The sequence below is a fragment of the Rhinopithecus roxellana genome, chromosome 14 (genome assembly GCF_007565055.1).
Source record: "Rhinopithecus roxellana isolate Shanxi Qingling chromosome 14, ASM756505v1, whole genome shotgun sequence".
Taxonomy (NCBI): Eukaryota; Metazoa; Chordata; class Mammalia; order Primates; family Cercopithecidae; genus Rhinopithecus; species Rhinopithecus roxellana.
In genome coordinates this window covers 66,286,014-66,311,540 of record NC_044562.1, presented here as the reverse complement: position 1 = coordinate 66,311,540, position 25,527 = coordinate 66,286,014, and the positions used below count along the sequence as shown (strand labels likewise).

Genomic DNA, 25,527 nt, shown 5'->3' with positions numbered 1-25,527 from the left:
GGGCATGAGCATAGGAGAGTAACCAGGGCTGCCTCGCACAGCCCTGCTCCTTCACCCTGCCTGCCTGGTGGCCTCCTTAGCCTGCAGCCTCAGTGCAACCCGCTATGGGGCCATGCTGCCCCCTGCTGGCCACACTGCAAAATGCAACCCAGGGTCAACCTGGAGGCTACAGGCGTCCCTCCTCCCCCAGGCCTGCAGCTGGACTGAAGGGAAAAGGGGGCACCAGGGAACAACCTGGGTGCTTATGCCCAAGAGGATTGTCCGACTGCATGGGGAGAAAGTCCAGAACCGTGCCTGGCACATGGTAATCCTTGTGGAATGAGTGAACGAATGAATGTATGAACTATGCATTTGATGCTTTTTGCTGATGATGACCCAACCAGGATAGATCACATGAGCCATTTTTCCAGCAGGAACTGGGACTCCTCTTGGGTTGACAAGATGTAAGTACGAAATCTAAATAAGATTCCAATGGCACTACACAGTGACATAGGTGATCCTAGCTATAAACGCCCATGGAAGGGAATTGTCTGACATTCAGGGAAGACTTGGAGCAGGGTAAGGGGACGGGATTGATGGCAGGAGTGAGACTTATAGGGCATGTGTGGGAGACCCCTGGCTGGCTATGTGGGGGGAGGAGGGGTAACTGGAAAGCAGCACCTGGATCTCGAGGGACTTGGCCTGCTCAGTCCTTCCATCGGGAGCCACGTCCATTCATAGTGACTGTTGAGTCTAACGACACTCAAGTACAGCGAAGGCAGAGCAGCAGCCCCTGAAAGGGTGACTCCAGGGTCTCATCCCGCCCTGACTCCTGTCTCATCCCCTGGTGAGGGCTTCCCTCCTGCTGCCTCGGACTCTGCTGTCCACCCTCAGAGACCCTGTCGGGAGGCTTCCCTCCAACAAAGCACCGTCCCCAGGGAGAAGGGAGCCCAGCACTCCTGGCCCTGCAGGATCCTCAGTCCACTCACCACTACGGCATGCCCCAGGGAGTCCTCGAACTAGGGCCTGGGCCAGGGCCCCCTGGGTTCCCATGGCCTGGGTGGGCACGGTGCCCTCTTACAGCCAGGGCTGCCCAAGGGTTCCTGGTGTCCTGTCATTCAGCAGAGATCTTTCCTCGGCGCCTTCTCTGGATTGGGTGGGCTGCTGAGCTCTGGGGCTGCAACAGTGAATTAGACAGGGGCTGTCCCTGCTCTCCAGGGTCTAGTGGAGGAGCCAGCACGGAGCTAATCAGTCAGAGGAGAAGGTGGTGTAGACCGACTGGTGCAGGGAAGATCATGGGAGTGCTGGGCAAGACAGGGACTTGGCGGAACACATGAGATGAGGCAGCTGGGAGGTTGTCTTCAAGCTGAGACCTGAAGGGTGATAGAGAGCCAGGCAGGCTGCAGCGTGGGAAAGCCTGGGCAGCTGTCCCCCAACCCCAGCGGTCCCTCCCATCCCACCCACCCTCTGCAGGCTCGTGGAGGAGTTCATGCTCTTGGCCAACATGGCAGTGGCCCACAAGATCCACCGCGCCTTCCCCGAGCAGGCCCTGCTGCGCCGGCACCCCCCACCCCAGACAAGGATGCTCAATGACCTGGTGGAATTCTGCGACCAGATGGGGCTGCCCGTGGACTTCAGCTCCGCAGGAGCCCTCAATGTGAGTGCTGGGCAGGGTTCAGGGGAGGCTCTGCTTGGGGGAAAGAAGAGAAAGACCTGGAAGGTGGGGGGTCCAAGGGCCTCTGCTTCCCCCCAGAGTCCCTCCCCTTCAGCCAGGTCTCTTCTATAGAGGAGGAAGGAGGCCCTGGGAGGAAGGGCCCCTCTGAGTCACAGGGGCCCTGACAATGGGACCTGCCCCCTCACCAGGACTGTGCTAAGCGGGGACCCTGGAGGCCTAGCAGAGGGCGGGGGTCCTGTGGCCAGAAAGGGCTGGTCTTGGGCCCAGAGGCTTTCAGAGTGTGGGGGCTGGAATTGTAGGAACCCCAGGAACGTTCCTGGTGGGTACTTTCAGGTGCTTCGTGCCTGGGGCGAAGCTAAGAAACCCAGGGCCTTGGCTCTGGTCCTGGAGGAGGCGACATCTCACCCAGGTCCGACCCTGGGAGGGGAAGGCAGGTGCCCTAGGCCCGAGAGCTGGAGCCCAGTGAGTCCAGGCCAGTCAGCAAGACATGGAAGGGACTAACCTCAGGCCAGTGTGGGCCACAGGCTGTGGGCAGCTGCCCCCCTCCCCACCCATCCACTCTGAGCAGGGCTGAGCCCCCAGGCAGCTCCTCCCGCTGAGAGCTGGGCATGAGGTACTTAGCGGATGACAGGGCCCCGAGCCTCTCCCGAGCTGGACCACACGTCACACCGGTTTCTAGGATTTGCTTCTAGAAAAGCCTGACCCAAACATTTGGAGATGACAAGTACTCACTGGCCCGGAAGGAGGTGCTCACCAACATGTGCTCCCGGCCCATGCAGGTAAGGAGGGTCCAGCCCTATCCCGTCCAGGTAAGGAGGGTCCAGCCCCATCCTTGCCGGCTCCCGGGAGCACACTGGCCCCGGACCCGTGACTTCCACGTGCAAGCACAGCCCACCAGTGATCCTGCCCTGCTCTGGACATGGCTGGGTGGACGGGGCTGCTCCTCCTCTGCCGGAGGGTGGGAGAGGAGGCCGACCCCAGGCAGCACCTAGGAGGGGGCACCCTGAGCCTCTTGAGTTTGAACCGCTGCCTCCTGCTCAGACTTGCTCAAGGACAACATGCCTTAGAGCTGAGGGGCTACCGAGACCTCCTGTCAGGCTGGGGTCCTGGAGGAGAGACAGGGTCCCGTGTGGCTTCCTGTCCCGGGGAATACTCCACAGCCTCCACACCCACATGTGGAGTCCAGAACCAGCTGTCGGCCTCTGGCCAGTGTGGGAAAGAAGCGGACTTGGCCGTGGGCCTAGGCCTGGGCCTGCAGGGAGGTGGTAGCCTGTGGGGTGGACAGCTGGGCTTGCTCTGGGACGCCTGTCACAGCCCCCAAGGCTGAGCTTCACCCGTGCAGGGCCTGAGCATCCTGGGACCAGGACCCCAGAGGACCCTCGGGCCAGCGGGAGCAGTGGGTGCTGGTGAGTCAGCTCTGGGCCCCAGCCCAGCCCAGGGGCAGGGACAGGCTGTATTTCAGGGGCTTGGTCACACAGCAGATTCAGTCTGTTCACAAGAACTGGATGGCTTCAGCTGACCCCAGTGGATTTATTTTCTGACACTTCAGGCTCTGCTGGGCTTGAAGCCATCAGGACCTGCTTGGGCCTGGCCGCCCTGACCTGCCCCCAGTCGCAAGTGTCTGCCCAGCCAAGCACCTGCGGCACCCACCGCTGAGAGGGGCTGGGCCGTGCCTGCGGTGCTGTCTGTGTTCTACATTCCAGTGGCTCTAGGCCTGGCAGAGATGGCACAGCAGCCCCTGAGTCCCAGAACTGCCAGTGGCTCTGCCCATCTGGGGCCCCTCCCATGCCCCTGCCTCTAATGCCATCACCTCCAAGGAGGTACAAGCCAACCTGGAGTTCCAGGGATCAGAGCCGCTCCAGAGTCAGCCAGAGCCTGAAAAGGCTGCATTCTCCTGGCTCGCCTGCCAGGGAGCTCAGACGTGCCCTTGCTCAGGAATTCGATGGCAGGGAGTCACCAGAAGGTCTGTGGTGCTCCTGTTCCTCGGCCCCGGGAACTGGGGTGGAAGGACAGGGAAGCATCAGAGAGCACAGAAAGGCGTGAGGGGACACACAGTCCCCAGTGAGCTTCTGCATCAGGACACCAGGGCTATCTCAGGAGGAGGGCTGGGCCTGTGGGAAAGCCATGGTCCCCACCCATCCCACTCAACCCTGAGCCACCTCCACCAGCCAGGAGGGGCCAGGGCCCTTCATCAACCTCACCCAGGTCATCTGGGGAACTGGGCCACTGCTGAGAACAAAGCCCAGATGTGTCTGGGAGTGGAGGCTGTGCCCACCTCCCCCGGAGACTTGCCCCCAACTTAACCCAGGGCCCAGCAGGGGCTGGAAGGGAAGTGGAGTTAGGGAGCCCAGCAGGTCACCACCGCTGCGCCCTGGATTCCAGGGCCCTTGTGCACAGAGTAACGGGAGCTGGCTGTCTGTCTGGCCAAGGGCACAGGAGGGTGTGTGTGTATAGCAGCCAGGGAGCAAGGGAACCAGCAAGACACACAGGAGTGACCTTAGACCTCTGCAAGGAACCCATTCATTCACTCCCAGGCAGTAGCACTGGCCTTGACACCCAACCCTGAAAACTGGGGGACTGCGGGACAAGCAGCTTCAGGGACTGTGGTGCCAGCTGGGACCGGCTGTGTGCTGGTCCCTAGAGACTCTGGGTATCTCCTCCTGCCCCGGTCCTGCCTCCTGCCCAGAACAAGGGTCTCTGGAACTCCGCCCTCTGTGTCTCCGCCCCTGGGAGGGTCAGATGGTCAGAGAGGAGAAGGGCAGAGGCTGGCAGGCCGGAAACTGCCTCTCTTGGCGGCTGTGGGGTGGAGTACTGGGGGGCACAGAAGTGCTGGGGTGAAGCGTGGCTTCAGCTGGGCGGGTTCAGTGCCAGAGGGGATGAGGTCGGCCCCGACCAAAGGTGGGCCTAAGTCCAAGAGAAAGCGCCAGGAGCCTGAGGCCTGTGTTGCACGGGGCAGGGAATGGCATCCTGGGCTTTCTCGCCTGCCTCCCACTCTAGCCAGATGGAGCAATGGACTTGGCCTCCTTGAACAAAGACCCACAGCCTCCTCGGCTTCTGCTTGTGTCTCCAGCAGACAGTGTCTGCAGCCCCCGGTCATACATGGCCACAGGCTTCTCCTTCCTCCTTCCTGGGCCAGAGTAGCAGCCCTAGCCCCATGCTGGGGAGGAGTAGACCAGAGACCGTTCCCTCCTGGAGGTTGCCAGCAGTGACTCAGCAGCGACGGGACATGTCTGGGCCATTCTCAGTGCTGCCCCTTGAGGGCATTTGGGAGGCCCAGGCAGGCCAGATTTGTCTCCTGGAGAGAAGTATGGGCACCCCTGGGCTCTGCCCAGCCTCCTGGCCTCCCCGTGGGTCCCCTTATGCAGAAAGGGGCACTGGTCCTGGCACTGGTCCTCCTTGGCTTTCCTCAGCAGCCAGCAGTCCGTCAGGTCTATGCACACCAAGGCTGCCAGCGGCGAGGCTGTGGGTGGCACGGGCCCTCCGGGACTGGCCGGGAAGCTCTGGGCTGGCCAGGCTCTGACTCACCCCGCAGATGGCACTGTACTTCTGCTCGGGGCTGCTGCGGGACCCGGCATAGTTCTGGCACTATGCGCTCATCATGCCCCTGTACACACACTTCACCCACAGTGGGTGCTGAATGGCCCAAGACCATTCAGGAGTGACAGTGGAGGTCCAAAGGTCGGGCGACCCAAGCGTAGGGGAACCTGGCCTGAGAACTCTCCCTATGGACCAGTACTGCGGAAGCTGCAGGGGGTCCACAGCCAGCCCTGGACACAGCCGAGAGGAGGATGCTGACCTCAGAGGGCCGCTTTCTGCTGCCCTGGGAGCTAGGTGCTGAGATCCTAATCTGTCACCTGGGGCGGAGCACCATGCAGCCCATCCCCCAGCCATTGCCCTTCCCCACTCCACTCCCTACTCCCCACCCCCCAACCTCATGCCCCATACAGCGCCACCCACGACCCCGCCCCCTCTTCCCAGGCTATAGGGAGCAACTAGACATGGTGCCCGATACCCTGCAGAAGCAGGCGGACCACTGCAACGACCGCCGCATGGCGTCCAAGCACGTGCAGGAGCTCAGCACCGGTCTCTTCTTTGCCGTTCTGGTCAAGGTGAGCCCTCCAGCCTGGTGCCCCTCACCTCCCTCTGGCTCCCGACCCCCCTGGGCACCTACTCACCAGGAGGCCTCGAGGAGCCCAGGGCAGTGCCAGGAGGTGCAATGGCTGCAGCACTGTCCCTGCAGGACAGTGGCCCCCTGGAGTCAGAAGCCATGGTGATGGGCATCCTGAACCAAGCCTTCGACATGCTGGTGCTGTGCTACGGTGTGCAGAAGCGCATCTACTGCAATGTGAGTGCCCTGGGAGAGCCCAGGGGCGGGCGGGGCAGCCCAAGCCATCCCTCACTGGAGGGGTACAGGCTGTGATGGGTCACACTCCACCCCTCTCTCCCCCAGTCCTAGCACAAAGCCTTGCAGAGACCTTGATGGGCCTTGCAGAGACGCCCAGCTCTCCTGCCTGGGATGGTGGCTCCAGGCCCGGGGTCAGGCCTGGCCCCCTTCCCCAAGGACCCAGGAACCAGAGATCAGGCCCCTCCATGGCCAGTACAGCTCGGCAGGGTGTGCAAGCTTCAGGGACTGTGTTTACAGGAATGTGAAGGAATGAGAGGCCAGAGAATGGTCCTTGGCCGCTCTGGAAACTGTCCCCTGAAGACAAGGAAGAGAGCTGTCCCTGGCTTGGCTCTTGCCCTGAGTGACTGTTGATTCACAGTTATCTCCAAGGGGACGTGGGCCTGTCCTAACGCTGCCTTAGGGGCTTGGCTCCAGCTGGCCAAGGGGTCTGCAGGTCACCACCTGGCCCCTGTGCCTGGCTTTGAATTTCCTAACATCCAGAGTGCCCTGGGAGTACAGTGTCCAGCCCGTTGTGTACAGTAAACGTGGTGTTCCTAACCTGGAGCTGGGCAGAAGAGGAAGGACAGAGTCCCCCTGCTGACCCTCGGGGCTCTGTGTCCTGAAGTTCAAGCCTAGGTCATCCTGCTGTGGGCCCAGCCCTGCCTGCACTGACAGATGGCACCAGCAGGGGGCGCAGTGCTCTGCCGCCACAGTTCTCTGTCCCCACCTCAGTGCAGTCAGCCCTGGATGCCCCCACCACTTGCCCGCAATAGCACACAGATCCAGGGGCCTTCCCAGTCCCCACCCCTAGCCCTTGGTCACTCTCACCTGCTGCCTCAGCCACAGGTGGCCTGGCAGGGCCTCCCTGAAGCTCCCTCCAGCCAGCCAGGGCCCAGGACCGAGGGTGGAAGGCCGCCTCCAAGCAGTGAAGCCCTCCAGGGTGGGAGGGCAGGCGGCCCCCTCTGTGTCCCATCCCCCTTAGTCCTGGCGAGCCCTCCCCTGCCTCCTGTGGTGCCCCTTGCCCTCATCTGTATCCCCTGCGCTCCCCCAGCACTGCAGCCTCCCGGGTGGGGTTTCAGGACCCCCAGGCCCTCCCAGCTCACCCAGACCCTTCCTGAGGGTCCTGCTTTCTGGCACCACCTTCCCTTCCTTGGGGACAACCACAGTGGAGAGAGGTGGGGCTCTATCTGTCCCACTAATGCAGGGGTGCTGACCTTTTGGGGTCCTCTAGAGAACCTGATGAAAGCTATGAGCTTACACCTAAGAAATTGTCCAGCACCGTTTTTCACCAACAACGTGCCCTGAAGATGGACCCGGGCCCCCAGGTTGCATTTTGTAAGCCTTGGGAGTTCTCAGGATGCCTCTAACTCCCTCAGCTCTGCACTGACCCAGGGCATTCATCCTGGAGCAGGCCCTCGTTACAGACAGGCGAGCAGAGGCCAAGGGAGGGTCCTGGGGTTCCTGCTGCAGGGCCGGAGGCAAAGCTGCACCTCGACATCAGGCCTTTTCATCTTTGTCCCCTCACGGCTGGGCTCTGCACAGGTCATCAGCATCATCAGCCTGGTGGAGGTCGTCCTGTGGGCGGCCGTGACCCTCAAGTATAGAGCTGTCCTGAAGCAGCCGAGCAACCAGGGCCACCTGGGCCCCGAGGAAGAGGAGGAGGAGGAGGTCGAGTGTGAAAAGGAACCTGACGGTTGATGTGCTGGCCGAGCTTGGCCAACCCTCCTGCCCCACCCCACTAGCTTTAGGAATAGGACCTGTTGACACCAAGGGGGATTTTTAATTTGGATTTTAACAACTCAAGGGTTTGCTTTTGGTTTTAGTTTTGCATTTTATTTAATGTTTGCAGCTCAGTTTTCAAACAAACTGCAGGGAAGAGGATGGAGCTGGAAGAAAGGCTGAGACCTGGCCAGCAATGAGACTGGCTCCCCTTCTGCCCGGGCCCAACTGCCTCCTCCAGGCCAGGGAATGGGGCCTTTTCTGCAAATCCATGTCAGGGAATAAAATCAAGTGTGGAGTGCCATCTGGTGTGTGGGGTACCTCTGGGAAGCCTGAGCAGTGAAATGCCCCTTGCACCCAGGGCAAGGGACCCAGCTCAGGCTCCACCCCTCACTGCTGAGCCAATGTCACCGCCTGGAACCTTCCTGTCAGTTCCAGCACGATTCAGAGTCAGCTACGTGGCAGATTGATGCCGGAGTCTCATTCTGCCTGATTAAAAATGTAATTAGTATGCAGGACTGAGAGCGCCCCCTGTCACCCTGACGCATGTGACTGTGTCCAACCCTGCCCCTGCTTCCTCCTGCACCAGCTCTGCAGGGCCTGGTGGGGGTCATGGGTCCTGCAACACCCTCTCCCCCCAGTTCCTTGGCCAACACTCTGAATGGCCCTGTCTATACCCTGGGTCTGAGTCAGTGCCCTGGCAGCTCCAGGCCTAATCCTGTGCTCTGGGGACAGAAGCAGGCCTGGGCCTGGTGGAGGGGAGGAGGGCCCTCAAGTGCCTTCCCAACCAGGAGGGGAAACCGGCTCCTGGTGACACAGCCTGGCCCCGTTGCCCACCCAGTGTCCCGAGCACCCACGGATGCCACCTGCCTCGGGTCCCGGGCAGAGCTGGCCGGCCACGGGGCCGTCCCTTCCCCAGCCAGCCCGACCCCAGCCAGCCCGACCCCAGCCTGCGCTCCTTCCCCCTCCGTGGGGGAAGCTCCGTGGCTTGGCTTCCCCGAGAGCTGCCAGAAACCAGGATGAAAGCCACGGTGAGCACGGCCTCTGCTCCCCGCACCATTTCCCGGGGTGTCGGGATTAACAAGCTCATTTGATCTGGTTACAGTGAATTTTCTTCAAAGACACAATCAATAGGGTCCCTTGTCAGAGTGCCTCGCAGCGCCTGAACGACAGTGACTGGGCACGGCTGCCTTTGTTCTGCCACCGTCAGACGGGGCTGGCTGTGGGAGGCGACCGAAGACATCTCTGCACCTGCCCTCGGAGCCTTTCCCTCCTCCAGGGCTCAGCCACCTCAGGCGGCCTTCAGTCTGTGCGTCCTGCCACCCCCGAGATGTCCCAGAGGCCACGGTCACCCCATCTGTTCCTGTCCCCAGAACCTTCTCCTGGAGCCAAGTATCTGCAGGGACAGACAAGCGAGGGTCTGGGGGTTTGGTGCTGGGGTGTAGAAGGCTGTGGGGTGCTGCCCTGGCCCAGGCAGCCTGACTGTGAGAGCCCCAAACAGGAGACATCCCAGCCCCTTCCCCTCCCCTCTACACTGCCCACCCTCTGAGGAGCAGTGGCCAAGTTCCTCTCTGAGCCTCTCAGGCAAGGCTGACCCTGTCCCCCAGGGCCTCCCATGAAGCCTGGGAGCTATTCCCTCACAGGCAGTACAGACCTGGACGGACACCTGTCCCTATGCCCCAGCGCCCCCAGGCCCCAGTGAGGAGTAGTCAGGGGGGTGAACAAGGGGGTTCCTGCAGGTACTGGGCTCAAAGGTTCTTCAGACAGCCTCACCTTCCCTGCTGGCCCCAGAGCATGGCAGGTCCCTGGAGCCGTGGAGGCCATGGCAGCCCCAGCCCAGCCCACCCCACCCCATCTGGGGAAGTGGAAACCGTATCCACAAGGGTTAGGTCAGGTCTCTGCCTACAGTGACCTGGCAAGGTTGTGCCCAGCGAGGGCCTGTATCAGGCCCAGGCTGCCCCCACACCCTACCCAGAGCTCAGAGAATACGGCCCAGCCTTCTCCCCACGTCAGTCATGCTGAGCCCCCGTCTGCGTTCACTCCTTTAAGGAACGTGGTTGACTCAATCAACTCACCTTCACAGGATGGCTCTCATGGGTCCACTGGGGGCCCAACCTCTTATGTGGCCCCTCGCTAAAAGGACTCAACAGAAAGAGTGACCAGGCACCGACCCTCGTTTGCAGGAGAACTTGGCCATTCCCTGGGCTGTCCCACAGCACCTGCCGGCCAGGGCCCAGGGCACAGAGCGAGACTGTCTTTTCCTCAAGGAGACACCGGTGGGGAGGGAGGGAGAGGTAGACACCACCAACCTCATTCCATGACCAGGGGCTGGCGACGCTCACAGGCCCGTGAGTGTGTTCTCCACCCCGAAGGGTGAGTGCTGGCTCCCTGGACCCAGGGGAAGATGGCGCAGGCGGTGGCCCGGCCTGGGGAAGGACCTGAAGCCACCCTCCTGGAGAGAAACTGACGCCTCCCCAGTTCCTGTTAGGAAGGACCTCAGGAAAGAACTGGGATCACGAAGCCTGGGGTGGTGGCCTCCTGGCCCCTGAGGAGGATGTCAGGCTGCAGAAGGGAGGGGATGGGCATGAAGCTTGGGAAGGGGCCGCCAGAGGAGGCAAGTCCTGTGCAGAGGCAGCACCAGAGGCCACTGCAGCGGCTCCACCACCCAGCAGCGCCGCCACGAGTCAGGAAGTGGGAGGCCAGGCAGGAGGGGCTGTGATGGCCCAGGTGCCAGGAGGAAGGGCTGAGGGGACAGTGCAGGCGTCCAAAGAGGCTTCACAGGGACAGGCTGAGAAAGTCACAGGTGGGGATGGGCTTTCTCCAGGGAGTTCTACAGCAGAGATGGTGCTGCTGGACTGGCTGTGGCCAGCTCTGCACATGAGCCTGCCCCAGTCCTTGCTGGGCACAGACCAAAGAGTGGTTCCTGGGTTGGAATCACAGAATTCAGGGGCTGATGGTGGTCAGGATGGGAGTTGGGAGGGGTGAATGAATTAAATATTTGAGCCCTGGTGGAGGCTACAGGATGTAGTGCCTTTCACATTAAAGAAGGTTCTGGAGAAGGGGATGATTCTTGGAATGGTAAGTATCAGTTTCCACATGTCTGAGATTAGGTTCCAGATTTAAAACCTTATTGTAAGATCATCTCTTTGAACCTTCTCTCTAATTGTGAGGTTTTATGGTTTGGGGGAAATTTTGCTTATTTTTGTTGTTGTTGTTTTTGTTTTTTTGGTTTTTGTTTTTTTGAGACAGGGTCTCCCTCTGTTGACCAGGCTGGAGTGCAGAGGCTGGAGTGCTGTGGGGTGATCAGGGCTCACTGAGGTCTGCACCTCCCTGGCTCAAGAAATGCTCCCACTTCAGCCTCCCAACTAGGTGGGAATACAAGCGAGTGCCACAATATCCAGCTAGTTTTAAAAATGTTTTGTAGTGGCCGGGCGCGGTGGCTCAAGCCTGTAATCCCAGCACTTTGGGAGGCCGAGACGGGCGGATCACAAGGTCAGGAGATCGAGACCATCCTGGCTAACACGGTGAAACCCGTCTCTACTAAAAATACAAAAACTAGCCGGGCGAGGTGGCGGGCGCCTGTAGTCCCAGCTACTCGGGAGGCTGAGGCAGGAGAATGGCGTAAACCCGGGAGGCGGAGCTTGCAGTGAGCTGAGATCCGGCCACTGCACTCCAGTCCGGGGGACAGAGCGAGACTCCGCCTCAAAAAAAAAAAAAAAAAAAAAAAAAAAAAAAATGTTTTGTAGTGATGGGGTCTTACTATGTTGCCAGGCTTGTCTCAAGCTCCTGGGCTCAAGCAATCCTCCCATCTCAGCCTCCCAAAGCATTAGGATTATAGGTATGAACCACCACGCCCAGCCGATTTGTTTTTTAACAGATAGAAAATCATTTGAGGGGGAAACTGATCCATTTAATTTATTTTACTTAAAAAACAGTTTTGCTCAACCTCGTTCTAAAGCTGTGTTGTGTTCTTAATGTTTATCAATAGTACATTGCTCAGTTCTGGAAAGCACTTAGCCAGATATTTAAAAAGCAACAGAAATTGAAGTGCAAAATAGAAGATGGAACAAAAACTCTCCAATAGTGTATTCAACTTAACAGGTTTTCAACTCACCAGAGTGCTATTGGAATACAATTGTCCTCCTGGTTCCTGTCACGTAAGATCAAAGTTAAACCACTAAACACAATTGCAGCATCCTTGACTTCATAAGCTTTCCTTTCCACACATCCATATAGATGCCCAAAGCACCTTTCAGGGCAGAATTGTCTTTTGTCCCTCACTCTCAGGGGACAACCATGCACTAGGGCCCACCTGCCAGCCATCCCTGCCAATGTCACTACTGCTGGGGAGCAGTGAAGGGGGTGGCCAGATCAGGCCTCGGGGAGCCTGGGTAAACGCCCCCTTCACTGAACCTGCTACTGTGCCTGCAGCTTCCCGCAGGCTGAGGCCCCAGTGCCCTGCTTGTGCTGCTCAGGGGGCTCCACAGCCTGTTGAGAGGCCTCCCCAGGAAGCCCATGGGGAGGAGGTTGGGGTGTCTCCTGCCTTGAGGGTGGGACAGTCTCTTCTTGTTTCCATCCCAGGTACCTGACCCAAGTTCTTCTGTGTGTGAGGAATGCCTAGATGTCCCTCCCTGGTAGGTGGGATGGGCCAGAGGGAGGTCCTGCCTACACAGCCCTTAATTAGGAATTTAAGAGATTTGTGCTCTAGGAAGGAACTGCTTCCGCTACCATTTGGCCAACTGTGTGGTGTGCAGACCCTCAGATCGGAAACAGGGTTTCAAAGATGTTCAGGACTTACCTCGTGTTCATAAAAGTCAGGGTTCACCTCTTCCCCCCTGCTCCCCGTGCTAACTCTGCAGCAGACCCTGCACTAGTTAAGTCCCCACAACAGCCCTGAGCCCCAGGCTCTGTGAAAGTTGTCAGAATCAAAATGGAGCCACTTTTGTCCAACCCTCAGAGCAACAACAAAATAATGTAGCCGGGAGGTTGTGAAGGAGGCCCCTCCCGCACACCTGCCTATAATTAGAGTCCTTCCGAAGCCTCTGGGAAGGGCTCTGAGGCACAGACACCTGAAACAAGACCTTTTATATTTTTTCTTTTTTTGCCAGGACTTTGCAGCTCGCTACGTGAGTCACAAGGATGGCTAGCCGGATGCACAAGAACACTTGCCTGATACGCTGTGTCCACTCATAAACTGACGTCCATTCCTGGGATAAGCCCCTGGAATTAGTGTTCTCTTCCTTTCAAAACAACTGTGTAGGCAGATGTGGTGGAGAGTGCCTGTAATCCCAGCTGCTCAGGAGGCTGACGCAGGAGAATTGCTTGAACCTGGGAGGCAGAGGTTGCAGTGAGCCAAGATCGCGCCACTGCACTCAGCCTGGGCAACAGAGCAACTCCAAAAAAAAAGACAAAAAAGACAAAAACCAAAAACCGAGCACGCACTGCTCCTTTGCCTTTCGAAGCCCTCCTTGCCTCCCCTCTGATGCGCCCCTAGTTTACTAAGGCTGGGGCTCCACATGCAGTGCTGCTGCTTATTCCCAATTAAACTCCACAGTTTTGAGGAGCCTCCCTCTGTTTCTTGACGTTGACAGGACTATCATTCTTCTTGTTCGTAGATGAGGGAATTAAGGCTTGGAGAGGTTCCGTTCTGAAGGACACTCAGTAAGTGGTGGAGAGAGAATTTCTGCTCAGACCCAAAGGCTATTTAATTTGTTTCTTTTAAATCCATGGTTCTTAGCGCTCAGCTAGTCACCTATCACCTTGACAACTTTTTGCCATAGCCACATTACTGCCTGTGGCATTATTTACTGAATATTTTTCTCTACATAAGCTCAGATTTTCCTTAAATCTATTAGAAAACTTGTGACTGAAAAATGGAGGACCACCATCTCTTGCCATAAACAGAAGCCACTGTGTATTCCACACACACCAAAAGCAATGTCCTTACAGCCTCCTTAGATGCTTTGAGTCTAAAGCATGCTTTATCTTGTTATAGGGGAGATGGCAAAGTTAGGGTGGCAGTGAAACTAGGCAAAGGTAGGGAAACTATGCAAAGTCCATAAGGCATTTCTTATTTTTTTCTTTTTCTTTTTTTGAGATGTTGTCTCACTCTGTCACCCAGGTTAGACACATATCTGGCTGTCAAGGATTAGGGACAGGGGAAGAGGTGGAGGAAAGAGGTGGCCTGGTTATAAAAGGTACTCTGTGGGGTTGGAGCTCTTCAGCATCTCAACTATGGTGCAGTTACACAAACCTGGTGTTACTTTAGGTGATAACACCACATCACCTAAAGTAACACCAGGTGATAAAATTGTCTACAAGTTTCCACACACATGCACATAAATACAGATAACACTGGGGAAATCTGAATAATCACTGTGGGTTATGCCATTGGGGGAGACTAAGCAAAGTACACAGACATCTCTTGTACTATTTATTTATTTATTTATTTATTTATTTATTTATTTATTTATTTGAGATAGGGTCTTGTTCTGTCACCCAGGCTAGAGTGCAATGATATGGTCTTGACTCACTGCAACCTCCACCTCCCGGGCTCAAGTGATTCTCCTACCTCAGCTTCCCAAGTAGGTGGAGAGAGAATTTCAGCTCAGACCCAAAGGCTATTTATTTCCTGTGGAAGGACCACCGGAGCACGCCCTTTTCGCTACGCTAATTTTTGTATTTTTTGTAGAGATGAGATTTTTCCATGTTGCCCAGGCTGGTCTCAAACTCCTGAGCTCAAGTGATCCTCCCACCTGAGCCTCCCAAAGTGCTAGGATTACAGAGATGAGCCACTATATCGGGCCTCTTGTATGATTGCCTGTTTTTTTGTTGTTGTTGTTTTGTTTTGTTTTTGAGACAGAGTCTCAATCTGACACCCAGGCTGGAGTGCAGTGGCATGATCTTGGCTCACTGCAACTTCCTCCTCCCAGGTTCAAGCGATTCTCCTGCCTCAGTCTCCCAAGTAGCTGGGACTACAGGTGCATGCCACCACGCCTGGCTAATTTTTTGTATTTTTAGTAGAGGTGGAGTTTCACTGTGTTAGCCAGGATAGTCTCGATTTCCTGACCTCAAGATCCGCCCACCTCAGCCTCTCAAAGTGCTGGGATTACAGACATGAGCCAATGCGCCCAGCTTGTATTATTTCTTACAACTACTTGTGAATCTATAGTTCTGTCAAAAACTCCAACTTAAACATGAAACTCAGGGTGGCTATAAAGCCTCCTGACTCATCTTGACTTTGGAATGAATCAATGAACTAATTGCCTGCCCATGAGTGTGTCTCCTCTGACCTTTGGCTAAGAATGTTCCTCACTCAGCAAGATGAAGCAGGAGGTAGAGGGAACTAAGGGGGCAACAAGCAGGAGGCAGGAAGGGCCCATGAGGGCGACATCTTCCCTGAGAGCCCCAGGACGACCAGCGGGAAGCCAGGGGGGTGCAGACGGGAGGACCTGGGAAAGCTCGGCCTGAGGGGAGGCCCTGGGCGTGGTGTGGAGCAGGGCAGGGCAGGCAGAGGCTGGGCAGCAGGTGAAGATCCCTGGGTTCTGAGGGCCAAGCCTGGGGTTTGAGGTAAACAGGCCTGAGTGGAGAAGGGGCTGCTGTGGTTGGGCTGGGGTGGGTGGAGCTGGAGGAGCCTTTTCTTCTCGAACCAATTTTTGAATTGTGCTACATAACATGGTACATCAAATTTACCTGCTTCACCATTTTCTTTTTTTCTTTTTTTTTTTTTTTTTTCTGAGGCGGAGTCTCGCTCTGTCGCCCAGGCTGGAGTGCAGTGGCCGGATCTCAGCTCACTGCAAGCTCCGCCTCCCGGGTTCCCGCCATTCTCCTGCCTCAGCCTCCCGAGTAGCTGGGACTACAAGCGCCCGCCACCTCGCCCGGCTAGTTTTTTCTATTTTTTAGTAGAGACGGGGTTTCACCGTGTTCGCCAGGATGGTCTTGATCTCCTGACCTCGTGATCCACCCGTCTCGGCCTCCCAAAGTGCTGGGATTACAGGCTTGAGCCACCGCGCCCGGCCCTGCTTCACCATTTTCAAGTGTACAGGGCGGCAGTGTTGAATACACGCATAGTGTTGTGCACTTGATCTCCAGAACGTTCTTATCTTGCAACCTTGAAGCTCTGTCCCCATTAAACTCCAACTGTAACCCTAACTCCAACCATAACCCTAACCCTAACCCATTGCCTCCTCCCTCAGCCTCAGGCAACTCCATTCCACTTCTGTCTCTATGAATTTGACTCCCCTGGGGACCTCAGAGACGTGTGTTCATGTGTATTGGTCCTTTTGCACTGGTGCATTTCACTAAGCATAATGTCCTAAGGTTCATCCACATTGTAGCATGTGTCAGGGTCACCTTCCTTTTCAAGGCTGCATGTATGTGTGCACCCTGTTTGGTTTCTCCATTCCTCTGTTGCTGGACACTTGGTTGCTTCCAGCTCTTGGCTGCTGTGGATAATGCTGCTGGGAACATGGGTGTGCAGTATCTGTTCGAGTCCCTGGTTTGCATTCCTTTGGCTACACACTCAGAGTGGGATGTCTGGACTGGAGCAATACTTTCGAACTCAGCCTGAGGTTACCAAACTCTCTGAGCTCCTTATCAGAGGCTACACTTCCGGGTGTGCCCATGGCTCATGGAAAACAGACTCACCCCAGGCTCAATCTACCTGTGCAAGAAAACAGGGGTCAACCTCAAGTGTACAAGCTGCTGTGGAAAACCCAGCCCAGGCCTGGCCAACCCAGGGCACTGGCCCCTCCCCAGCCTGTGTCCTCAGGACATAGGTGTGGGCACCCACACACACCAAGTGGGTTCTAGGGCAGCCAGGCCACCCCCACATGCCTCCTTTCACACTCCTCCGGGGCCCGTGGTATTATGAGCCCTAACCTGGGCCCTGGCCTAGGCTGTGTGTTTCCAGGCTCACCTCTCTTCACACCTTGAATGGGGTAAACAAAGGAGTGGCAACGGATCTCCCGTGTGGGATGAGCCACACACGGTCCCTTCCCTTCAGCAAGCTTGGCTTCCGGTCACAGGACTGGGCGGGGTCAAGATGGACACAAGAGGTGTGGGGAGGGACGTGGAGCATTTACAGCCAGGGGCAAAGTCCTACCCTGATTTAAACCCAGGCAGCCTGCACTGCAGCCGGTTCCTGCTATCCCCACTTCGCCTCCCTCCTGCTGCCCCCAAGACATGCAGGGGCCCTGGGTGCTGCTGCTGCTGGGCCTGAGGCTACAGCTCTCCCTGGCCACCATCCCAGGTAATGAGGCTCCCCAAGCTGTTCCGCACACAGGGCGCCCCCTCACCAGGCTGACCTGATCTCTACTCTCCCCCTGGCCAGTTGAGGAGGAGAACCCAGCCTTCTGGAACCGCCAGGCAGCCGAGGCCCTGGGTGCCGCCAAGAAGCTGCAGCCCATCCAGAAGGTCGCCAAGAACCTCATCCTCTTCCTGGGCGATGGTGAGTGGCCAACGGCCTGTCCAGCCCCGCAGCCCTCACAGCCCCAGCGCCTAGGACCTTTGGTGATGCCAGGCCAGCCCTGGGGCCCAGGACTCACACATTTCTGCCCCTTCAGGGATGGGGGTGCCCACGGTGACAGCCGCTAGGATCCTAAAGGGGCAGAAGAATGGCAAACTGGGGCCTGAGACACCTCTGGCCATGGACCACTTCCCATACGTGGCTCTGTCCAAGGTAAGGGCTGGGCCACCTCAGAGTCCTCCAAGCAGAGGAGGGGGTCAAGGATATGGAGTGTGGCAGGAGGGAAGGAGCCAGGACAGCTGGGGCCTGAGTTAGGAGCTGGGAGCAGTTAGGATCCCAGAGGACGAAAACCAGGCCCCTGGTTGGGGTCTGTATCCAGAAGGCTGGGTTCTCCTCAGCTGGTCAGAGGGAGAGTAGAGATCAGGTCAGCCTGGTGAGGAGGCGCCCTGTGTATGGAACAGCTTGGGGAGCCTCATTACCTGGGATGGTGGCCAGGGAGAGCTGTAGCCTCAGGCCCAGCAGCAGCAGCACCCAGGGCCCCTGCATGTCTTGGGGGCAGCAGGAGGGAGGCGAAGTGGGGATAGCAGGAACCGGCTGCAGTGCAGGCTGCCTGGGTTTAAATCAGGGTAGGACTTTGGCCCTGGCTGTAAATGCTGCCGAAGCCCCAAAGTAGAGCTCAGGGTGTCTCTATTCCCAGACGTACAATGTGGACAGACAGGTGCCAGACAGCGCAGGCACAGCCACAGCCTACCTGTGTGGGGTCAAGGCCAACTACCAGACCATCGGCTTGAGTGCAGCCGCCCGCTTTAACCAGTGCAACACGACACGTGGCAATGAGGTCATCTCCGTGATGAACCGGGCCAAGAAAGCAGGTGAGCTGGGGCCTGCTGCGGGGTCAGGACCAGGCCCAAGACCTCAGTCACCAATCCTGACCCCGTCACCCTCAGGAAAGTCAGTGGGAGTGGTAACCACCACACGGGTGCAGCATGCCTCGCCAGCCGGCACCTACGCACACACGGTGAACCGCAACTGGTACTCAGATGCTGACATGCCTGCCTCGGCCCGCCAGGATGGCTGCCAGGACATTGCCACACAGCTCATCTCCAACATGGACATTGACGTGCGACCCCAAGGCCAAGGACTGGGGCTAGGCAGAGGGGAAGGTGGGGGCACAGGCTCAGATCCAGGCAACCAAAAGCCTGATCCGGGTCAGCAGGGTCTGGAGGTGGGGTTGGGGACATGGAATGTGCAACCCAGCCTGGGCCATTCCCACTGCCCTGGGGAGGGGAGCCAGGGGCTGTGCATAAGGAGGGGATGTGGGGCCAGCTAGGTCCCCAACCCACCTGCCCCATCCTCTGTCCCCAGGTGATCCTGGGTGGAGGCCGCAAGTACATGTTTCCCAGGGGGACCCCAGACCCTGAGTACCCAAGTGATGCCAGCCAGAATGGAATCAGACTGGATGGGAAGAACCTGGTGCAGGAATGGCTGGCAAAGCACCAGGTGATGGAGGCTGGCAGGTGTGGGAGGCATGGCAGGGGGAGGGCAAGTGTGTGGGTCTCAGGGCTGTGGGCTGAGGCCTGGCTCTATCCCTGCAGGGTACCCGGTACGTGTGGAACTACACTGAGCTCATGCAGGCATCCCTGGACCAGTCTGTGACCCATCTCATGGGTAATGACCCCCTTCCTGCCCTGGCATTCCTCAGACGGCCTCAGAGGGTGCCATCTGAGCCTGTGTGCACATCAGCCAGCACTCTCCTGCTCGCATCCTGCCAATCACTACCAAGCCCCTTGTCCCACAGGCCTCTTTGAACCCGGAGACACGAAATATGAGATCAACCGAGACCCCACACTGGACCCCTCCCTGCTGGAGATGACAGAGGCTGCCCTGCGCCTGCTGAGCAGGAACCCCCGCGGCTTCTACCTCTTCGTGGAGGGTGTGTGGTGGCCCCTGGGGAGTGGAGGAAGGCGGAGCAGGGCAGGGCAAGTTCAAGCATCACCCTCCTCTGGCTTTCCTGCAGGTGGTCGCATCGACCATGGTCATCATGAGGGCTTGGCTTACCATGCTCTCACCGAGGCAGTCATGTTCGATGACGCCATTGAGAGGGCGGGCCAGCTCACCAGCGAGGAGGACACGCTGACCCTCGTCACTGCTGACCACTCCCACGTATTCTCATTTGGTGGCTACACCTTGCGAGGGAGCTCCATCTTCGGTAGGCCTGGGGAGAGTGGCAGGTGCTGCTGCATCAGTTATGTGGGTGAAGTCTGAGCCTCAGTTTCCTCTTCTGTCAAATGTGTGTAATGCTGGCACCAGTCCTATAGGGATCTTGTGAGGACAGAGCCCCTGAACAGGCAAAGTGGCAGTGCTTCGCACAGAGGAGGCACTCCCATAGCTGTGGTCAGCTCAACTACAGGGACCCCCCTCTCCCTACAGGGTTGGCCCCCAGCAAGGCTCGGGACAGCAAAGCCTACACGTCCATCCTGTACGGCAATGGCCCAGGCTACGTGCTCAACGCAGGCGTGCGACCAGACGTGAATGAGAGTGAGAGCGGTGAGTGAGGCTGAATGGCCCGCTCAGGGGCACCAGAGTGCCAGGGATGGGGGCATTCGCGGGAGGTGGACGCCGCCCGCCTGCCCTGAACTGCACTCACCCTCCTACCAGGGAGCCCCGATTACCAGCAGCAGGCGGCGGTGCCCCTGTCGTCCGAGACCCACGGAGGCGAAGACGTGGCGGTGTTCGCGCGCGGTCCTCAGGCGCACCTGGTGCACGGTGTGCAGGAGCAGAGCTTCGTAGCGCACGTCATGGCCTTGGCCGCCTGCCTGGAGCCCTACACGGCCTGCGACCTGGCGCCCCCCGCCGGCACCACCGACGCTGCGCACCCAGTTCCCGCGTCGCTGCCTCTGCTGGCCGGGACCCTGCTGCTGCTGGGGGCGGCCGCTGCTCCCTGAGCGCCCCACCCTGGAGTTATCCTGCTCCCCACCTCCAGGCGTCCTGCCCTGCTCCCCGTCCTGAGCTGCCACTTCCGGCGTGAACACATACAGGTGACCTGCCGCTGGACCTTCATCCCCTAGAGATAAACCAGCATTAGCTGGAGCAGCGCTGCCCTTCTTCCCTCTGCAGCCCCTTCAGGGAGCAGGAACCCAGGGCGCCCTGGAAGCTGAGCCTGGGACTCCCAGGACCTCCCCCGAGGCTGCTCTCTGATTCTTCCTCCCAACCCCAGAGACTGCGGATTTGTGCCATGCGGCTGCCTGCACCCCAGGCAATAAAGGGACTCAAACCACTCAGCCCCCACCCTGCCTCTAGCCTGAGGAAGACCAAGCAGGCCTGGACCCAGAGACGTCCTCCAACCCTGGACACGACACACCGAGACCGTGTGCCCCATCGTTCTTAGCTTCAATCCTTGTAGCACCTGGTAGACCCAAGGACTTGGGTGGATCAGGACACCTGAAGAAGAGCAGCTTCCCGCCACCCTGCAACCCACCCAAGGAGGCTGCTGGGGCAGGGATCCCCATGGGGGCTTTGACACAGTCCTCTGCTGCCTCCCCACTAGGATCATTCCACACCCCTGCACCTGACCAAGGGACCAATGAGGCAGAGGCTTGCCCCAAGTCACAGCCACTCAGATGCTTCCCGACCCCCAGTGCCCATTCCAGGTCAGGAGATCCAAGGAGCGCCTGAGGAGCTCTGGGTACAGGGCAGCAGCCCAGAGTCCATGGACCCTCCCCGGACATCTGGATGCTGGGCATAGATTTCTCAACAAGGAAGACTCCCCTGCCTCCTGAAGGTCTCCATTCTCCTAGGAGACAAAGCAATAATAAAAGGAAGTGTTAGACAATGTAATGCCGGTACTACTTCCTAGGAGAAAAATCGTGAGTGAGTGTGGGCACGGTATCTGGAGGGGTGGATAACGCAGACCAGGAGGGGCTGCTGAGGAGCAGACGATTGAGCAAGACACTTGAATAGAGTGGGGCTTGAGCAAGGTGGCACAGCAGTGCAAAGGCCCTGGGACAGTGCCAGCAGGTGCTCTGGGAGGCCAAGGACTGGATCAGAGGGATGGGGGTGGGTGGGTAGAGTGGGGAAAGCCTGAGGGGTCAGGAGAGTGGGGGTGGGGCATGGGAGACCATGAAGTCTGGGTAGAGGGGTGTGGTTGGAGGTCTTTGAGGAGGGCTGTGACACCCTGGCTGGAAAATGAGCACTCTGGCTGCTGCCAGGAGAAGGGTCTGGTCTTTTGGGCGGAGTATGGGGGTGGTGACAGGCCTATGTGAGAGGTGAGGAAGGAGCTGACTCCAGGTGTTTCTGACCTCCCTCCAAAAGCGTTCTGGAGCACCCATCCCAACAGAGCCATGCTTAGTGAGTACCACACCTGCTCCAATAGAACATTGAAAAGAATTAAATAAAGGTGAAATCAACCACATTTTCCAGCAAATTTTGCAGTATTACAAATTTATTTGTACATTTACAAAGGTGCGAAAAAGCATCTTGCTTTTGCAAGAAATAGTAACATGATTCAATATACTTTCTTATTTACTAAAACCTTGAAATAAAATTGTAAAACATCAGTTTGAAGGCCTGGCTCTCAGGGTCGTTCTTTTTTGATTCTGGGTTTTAGTAGCTGTCACAAAAATATTGGAGGACCATGATCCCACTTGTAAATAGTCATAGGACTCCAGCCTGGGAAGCACAGTGAGAATCCATGTCTAAAAAATGAAATAAAAGGATGAATTTTATGGTATGTAAATTATATCTAAATTTTAAAAAACAGATTCAAACATATAATCTGCTTTCAAGTGTTTTTTTTTTTTTTTTTTTTTTTTTTTTTTTTTTTTTTTTTTTTTGAGGCGGAGTCTCATTCTGTCGCCCGGACTGGAGTGCAGTGGCCGGATCTCAGCTCACTGCAAGCTCCACCTCCCGGGTTTACGCCATTCTCCTGCCTCAGCCTCCCGAGTAGCTGGGACTACAGGCGCCCGCCACCTCACCCGGCTAGTTTTTGTATTTTTAGTAGAGACGGGGTTTCACCGTGTTAGCCAGGATGGTCTCGATCTCCTGACCTCGTGATCCGCCCGTCTCGGCCTCCCAAAGTGCTGGGATTACAGGCTTGAGCCTCTGCGCCCGGCCTCAAGTTTTTTTTAAATATGTAGGGATGAGGGTTGTATCAGTCAAATACATTTTTGACCACAAAATTCACATGTCAATGAAAACATTCTCAAACTTCAGTTCTAAAAAATGTTTTCTTTGGCATGAGTTTTCATTCCAAGATGATTACTTTCTCGTTTTTTCATTGAGAGGACATCTTTACCTTGAAGGAGCAGATGCAAGAAAAGTAAAATTATTTTTCAAGCTTTTTCCTGATTGTCTAAAACAGATAGCTCTTGTCATCTCAAAAGTGTCAGCACTTTGGTCTTTAGGAAGGAGGGAGCCCGGGTGCGGTGACTCACCCCTGTAATCCTAACACTTGGGAGGCCAAGGTGGGCGGATCATTTGAAGTTAGGAATTCGAGACCAGCCTGATCAACATGGTGAAATCCCATCTCTACTAAAAATACAAAAATTAGCCAGACATGGTGCCGCACACCTATAATCCCAGCACTTTGGGAGGTTGAGACAGGCGGATCACTTGAGGTCAGGAGTTTGAGACCAGCCTAGTCAACATGGCGAAACACTGTCTCTACTGAAAATACAAAAATTAGCCAGGTGTGGTGGCGGAGGCCTATAATCCCAGCTACTCTGGAGTCTGAGACAGGAGAATCTCTTGAACCTGGAGGCTGGGGTTGCAGTTAGCTGCGATCACACCACTGCCTCCAGCTTTGGACACAAAGCGAGACTCCCTCTCAAAAAAAAGGAGGGAGGTAGGAGTGGGGTTGAGGATTGAAAAATCACCTATCAGGTACAAATTCATTATATGGGTATTGGGTTCACTAGAAGCCTAATATGCCAGTATGCAGTCTACCCATGTAGTAAACAAGCACATGGACCCCGAATCTAAATTTTAAAAAAAGAATATTCACAGGCAAAAAAATCACAGGGAAGCAGAAACAGAGAAATAAATTAAAAATTACTGATAAATTTTTAAAAATAAGAAGGGAGGGCTGGGCGCGGTGGCTCACGCTTATAATCCCAGCACCGCGGGAAGCTGAGGCAGGTGGATCACAAGGTCAGGAGATTGAGACCATCCTGGCTAACACAGTGAAACCCCATCTCTACTAAGAATACACAGAATTAGCTGGGCTTGGTGGCAGGTGCCTGTAGTCCCAGCTATTCAGGAGGCTGAGGCAGGAGAATCGCTTGAACCTGGGAGGTGGAGTTTGCAGTGAGCTAAGATGGTGCCACCGCACTCCAGCCTGGGTGACAGAGCGAGACTCCATCTCCAAAATACATACATACATACATGCATACATACATACATGCATACATGCATACATACATGCATACATGCATACATACGGAGAGAGGGAAAGTTAACAGAGAGGGAGGGGAACTTGGGGCAACCCTCTTTAGTATTTTGCCATGAAGATAAGTCATTCTGTGTGGCTGGAAAGTTTTCATGGTCACACCCAATCTCCTTACCAAGTATGGGAAAGATTCTACTCTAATGCTACAGTCTTGGCTGTATAACATGAGCCTACTGTCGGTCTCCTGCAATATTCTATGCCCTCCAGGCTTCTACCTCTTCCCTGCGCTGATTAGACCATGGATGAGCCAATGAGTGAGGGGTAGGGGTGAAGCTACCTCTGCACCCTGATTCATATCCAGAATCCTTTTTTAAAAATCCCTTTCTGAGTAGCTATTCTATCCGTGGTTGCATTTTTACCATTTTCCCATATGACATTGTTTTTATTAAAGAAGGCATTTACTGTTGGCAATATGTCTTGTCTGCTCCATCTTCCCTTTAGTGGCTCATGAAAAAAAAAAGAGGAAAGAAAGAAAAGAAAGAAGCGATTTGTGTATTTCAGTATTGGAACAGAACCTGGCAAATACCTTCAGCTGAGCCATGTTGGAAACATCTGTGCTTTCAGCCCACTGCGAAGCAAACCTCCCACACTGGGTAATTTGCTCTAACATGAGTTTCTTCCAATATTCGGCAGTGTTTTCTCTACATCTTTCGATGGTGTTTGCTGACAAAGAAATGCCTTTCGGTTTGTCGACAGATCATTTACTGCTCATTGTTTCTGCCATTTTTCCTGCAGCAGAAAGAATAAGTGTCTGCCCGTTGGTAGGTGTTTTTTGTTTCATGCTATCTTGCAAGAAACTTTAAAAGAGCTTTCCAAATATTTATCACTGCTTAGGGAAATAACTAAGAAGGACTGGGTTGAACAGCACAAAATTTAAATATTGCTGGGAAAAAAGACTGCACAGGTTTCTCTTCAGTTCTGAAAGCTTAGTTTTAGACACCTTGCCAACCATGAGGATTGCACACTGCTGATGACTTAACAGCTCCAGGCACAAGGCACCTTGGCAAACTTCAGCAGTAACCACAGAGTGGGGGAAATTCAAAGAGTTTGATTTGCTGAATTTTTATTTTAGGGGCTAACTTCTGGTCAGGTCTGTACCCTGAGCTCAGCCAGGAGTAATAAGGAATTCCCAGCTCTCCCTTCTTCTGTGGTTCACTTCCTCTGGATTTCTGGTGTTCGTTGCAGACTCCTTACAGGAATCTTGTGTGAGCCACTCGGCCATTTTGGAAGATGAGTTTGGTTAAAACTAGATCATATAGGCCGAGTACTGTGGCTCACGCCAGTAATCCCAGCACTTTGGGAGGCTGAGGTGATCTGCCATCACCTGAGGTTGGGAGTTCGAGACCAGCCAGACCAACATGGAGAAACTCTGTGTCTACTAAAAATGCAAAATTAGCTGGGCATGGTGGTGCATGCCTGTAATCCTAGCTACTCAGGAGGCTGAGGCAGGAGAATCACTCTAACCCAGAAGGCAGAGGTTGCGGTGAGCCAAGATGGTGCCATTATACTCCAGCCTGGCCAACAAGAGTGAAACTCTGTCTCAAAAAAAAAAAAAGAAAGAAAGAAAAAGATCATATACTCTGTCAATCCACTTAGACGCACTAAACTCTAATCCTCCACAATCCGCTGAAAGTGTGCAATCCAGAGTGGGTATTGCATCAACCCCTGGTCTGGGGCACCCAATTCTCTTCTTCTGGAACACCCAAGAACTGTGTGGAGTGGTACCTGCATGAAGCGTGAAGGCGCCAGCATGGAGCTCGATATTAAACATGAGCTCTTGGGGCACCCACTGCCCAGGGTTATGGCAAGGCATGTGGTGAGCTGAGCAAACAGTAGGCACTCAGGAGCGCCTAACGTCC

At 56.0% G+C, this 25,527-nt stretch overlaps 2 protein-coding genes across 2 annotated transcripts; both read left to right on the top strand.

Moving 5' to 3' along the window:
• Positions 1-264: 264 nt before the first annotated feature.
• LOC104655185 (DIS3-like exonuclease 2) lies at positions 265-5,665 on the top strand. The gene is made up of 4 exons (XM_030916888.1): positions 265-304; positions 1,453-1,636; positions 2,347-2,433; positions 5,633-5,665. Exons 1-4 carry the CDS (start codon positions 270-272, stop codon positions 5,648-5,650), a joined length of 324 nt encoding a protein of 107 aa, XP_030772748.1. The 5' UTR covers positions 265-269; the 3' UTR covers positions 5,651-5,665.
• Positions 5,666-16,869: 11,204 nt separating this feature from the next.
• Positions 16,870-21,786, top strand: ALPI (alkaline phosphatase, intestinal). Its single transcript, XM_010354565.2, has 11 exons — positions 16,870-17,007; positions 17,089-17,205; positions 17,321-17,436; positions 17,921-18,095; positions 18,171-18,343; positions 18,589-18,723; positions 18,819-18,891; positions 19,022-19,156; positions 19,241-19,432; positions 19,654-19,770; positions 19,882-21,786. The coding sequence occupies exons 1-11, from the start codon at positions 16,941-16,943 to the stop codon at positions 20,166-20,168; spliced, it is 1,587 nt and encodes a 528-aa protein (XP_010352867.1). The 5' UTR covers positions 16,870-16,940; the 3' UTR covers positions 20,169-21,786.
• The last annotated feature ends 3,741 nt before the right edge of the window (positions 21,787-25,527 follow it).

Excerpts from the sequence above, each read along its gene's own strand:
- LOC104655185 (XM_030916888.1), top strand. The coding sequence starts at position 270 with ATGGGGAGAAAGTCCAGAACCGTGCCTGGCACATG. Across the intron at positions 305-1,452 it reads AGAACCGTGCCTGGCACATG|GCTCGTGGAGGAGTTCATGC; the intron begins GTAATCCTTGTG and ends CACCCTCTGCAG. Across the intron at positions 1,637-2,346 it reads GCTCCGCAGGAGCCCTCAAT|AAAAGCCTGACCCAAACATT; the intron begins GTGAGTGCTGGG and ends ATTTGCTTCTAG.
- ALPI (XM_010354565.2), top strand. The coding sequence starts at position 16,941 with ATGCAGGGGCCCTGGGTGCTGCTGCTGCTGGGCCTGAGGCTACAGCTC. Across the intron at positions 18,344-18,588 it reads TCTCCAACATGGACATTGAC|GTGATCCTGGGTGGAGGCCG; the intron begins GTGCGACCCCAA and ends CTCTGTCCCCAG. Across the intron at positions 18,724-18,818 it reads AATGGCTGGCAAAGCACCAG|GGTACCCGGTACGTGTGGAA; the intron begins GTGATGGAGGCT and ends CTATCCCTGCAG.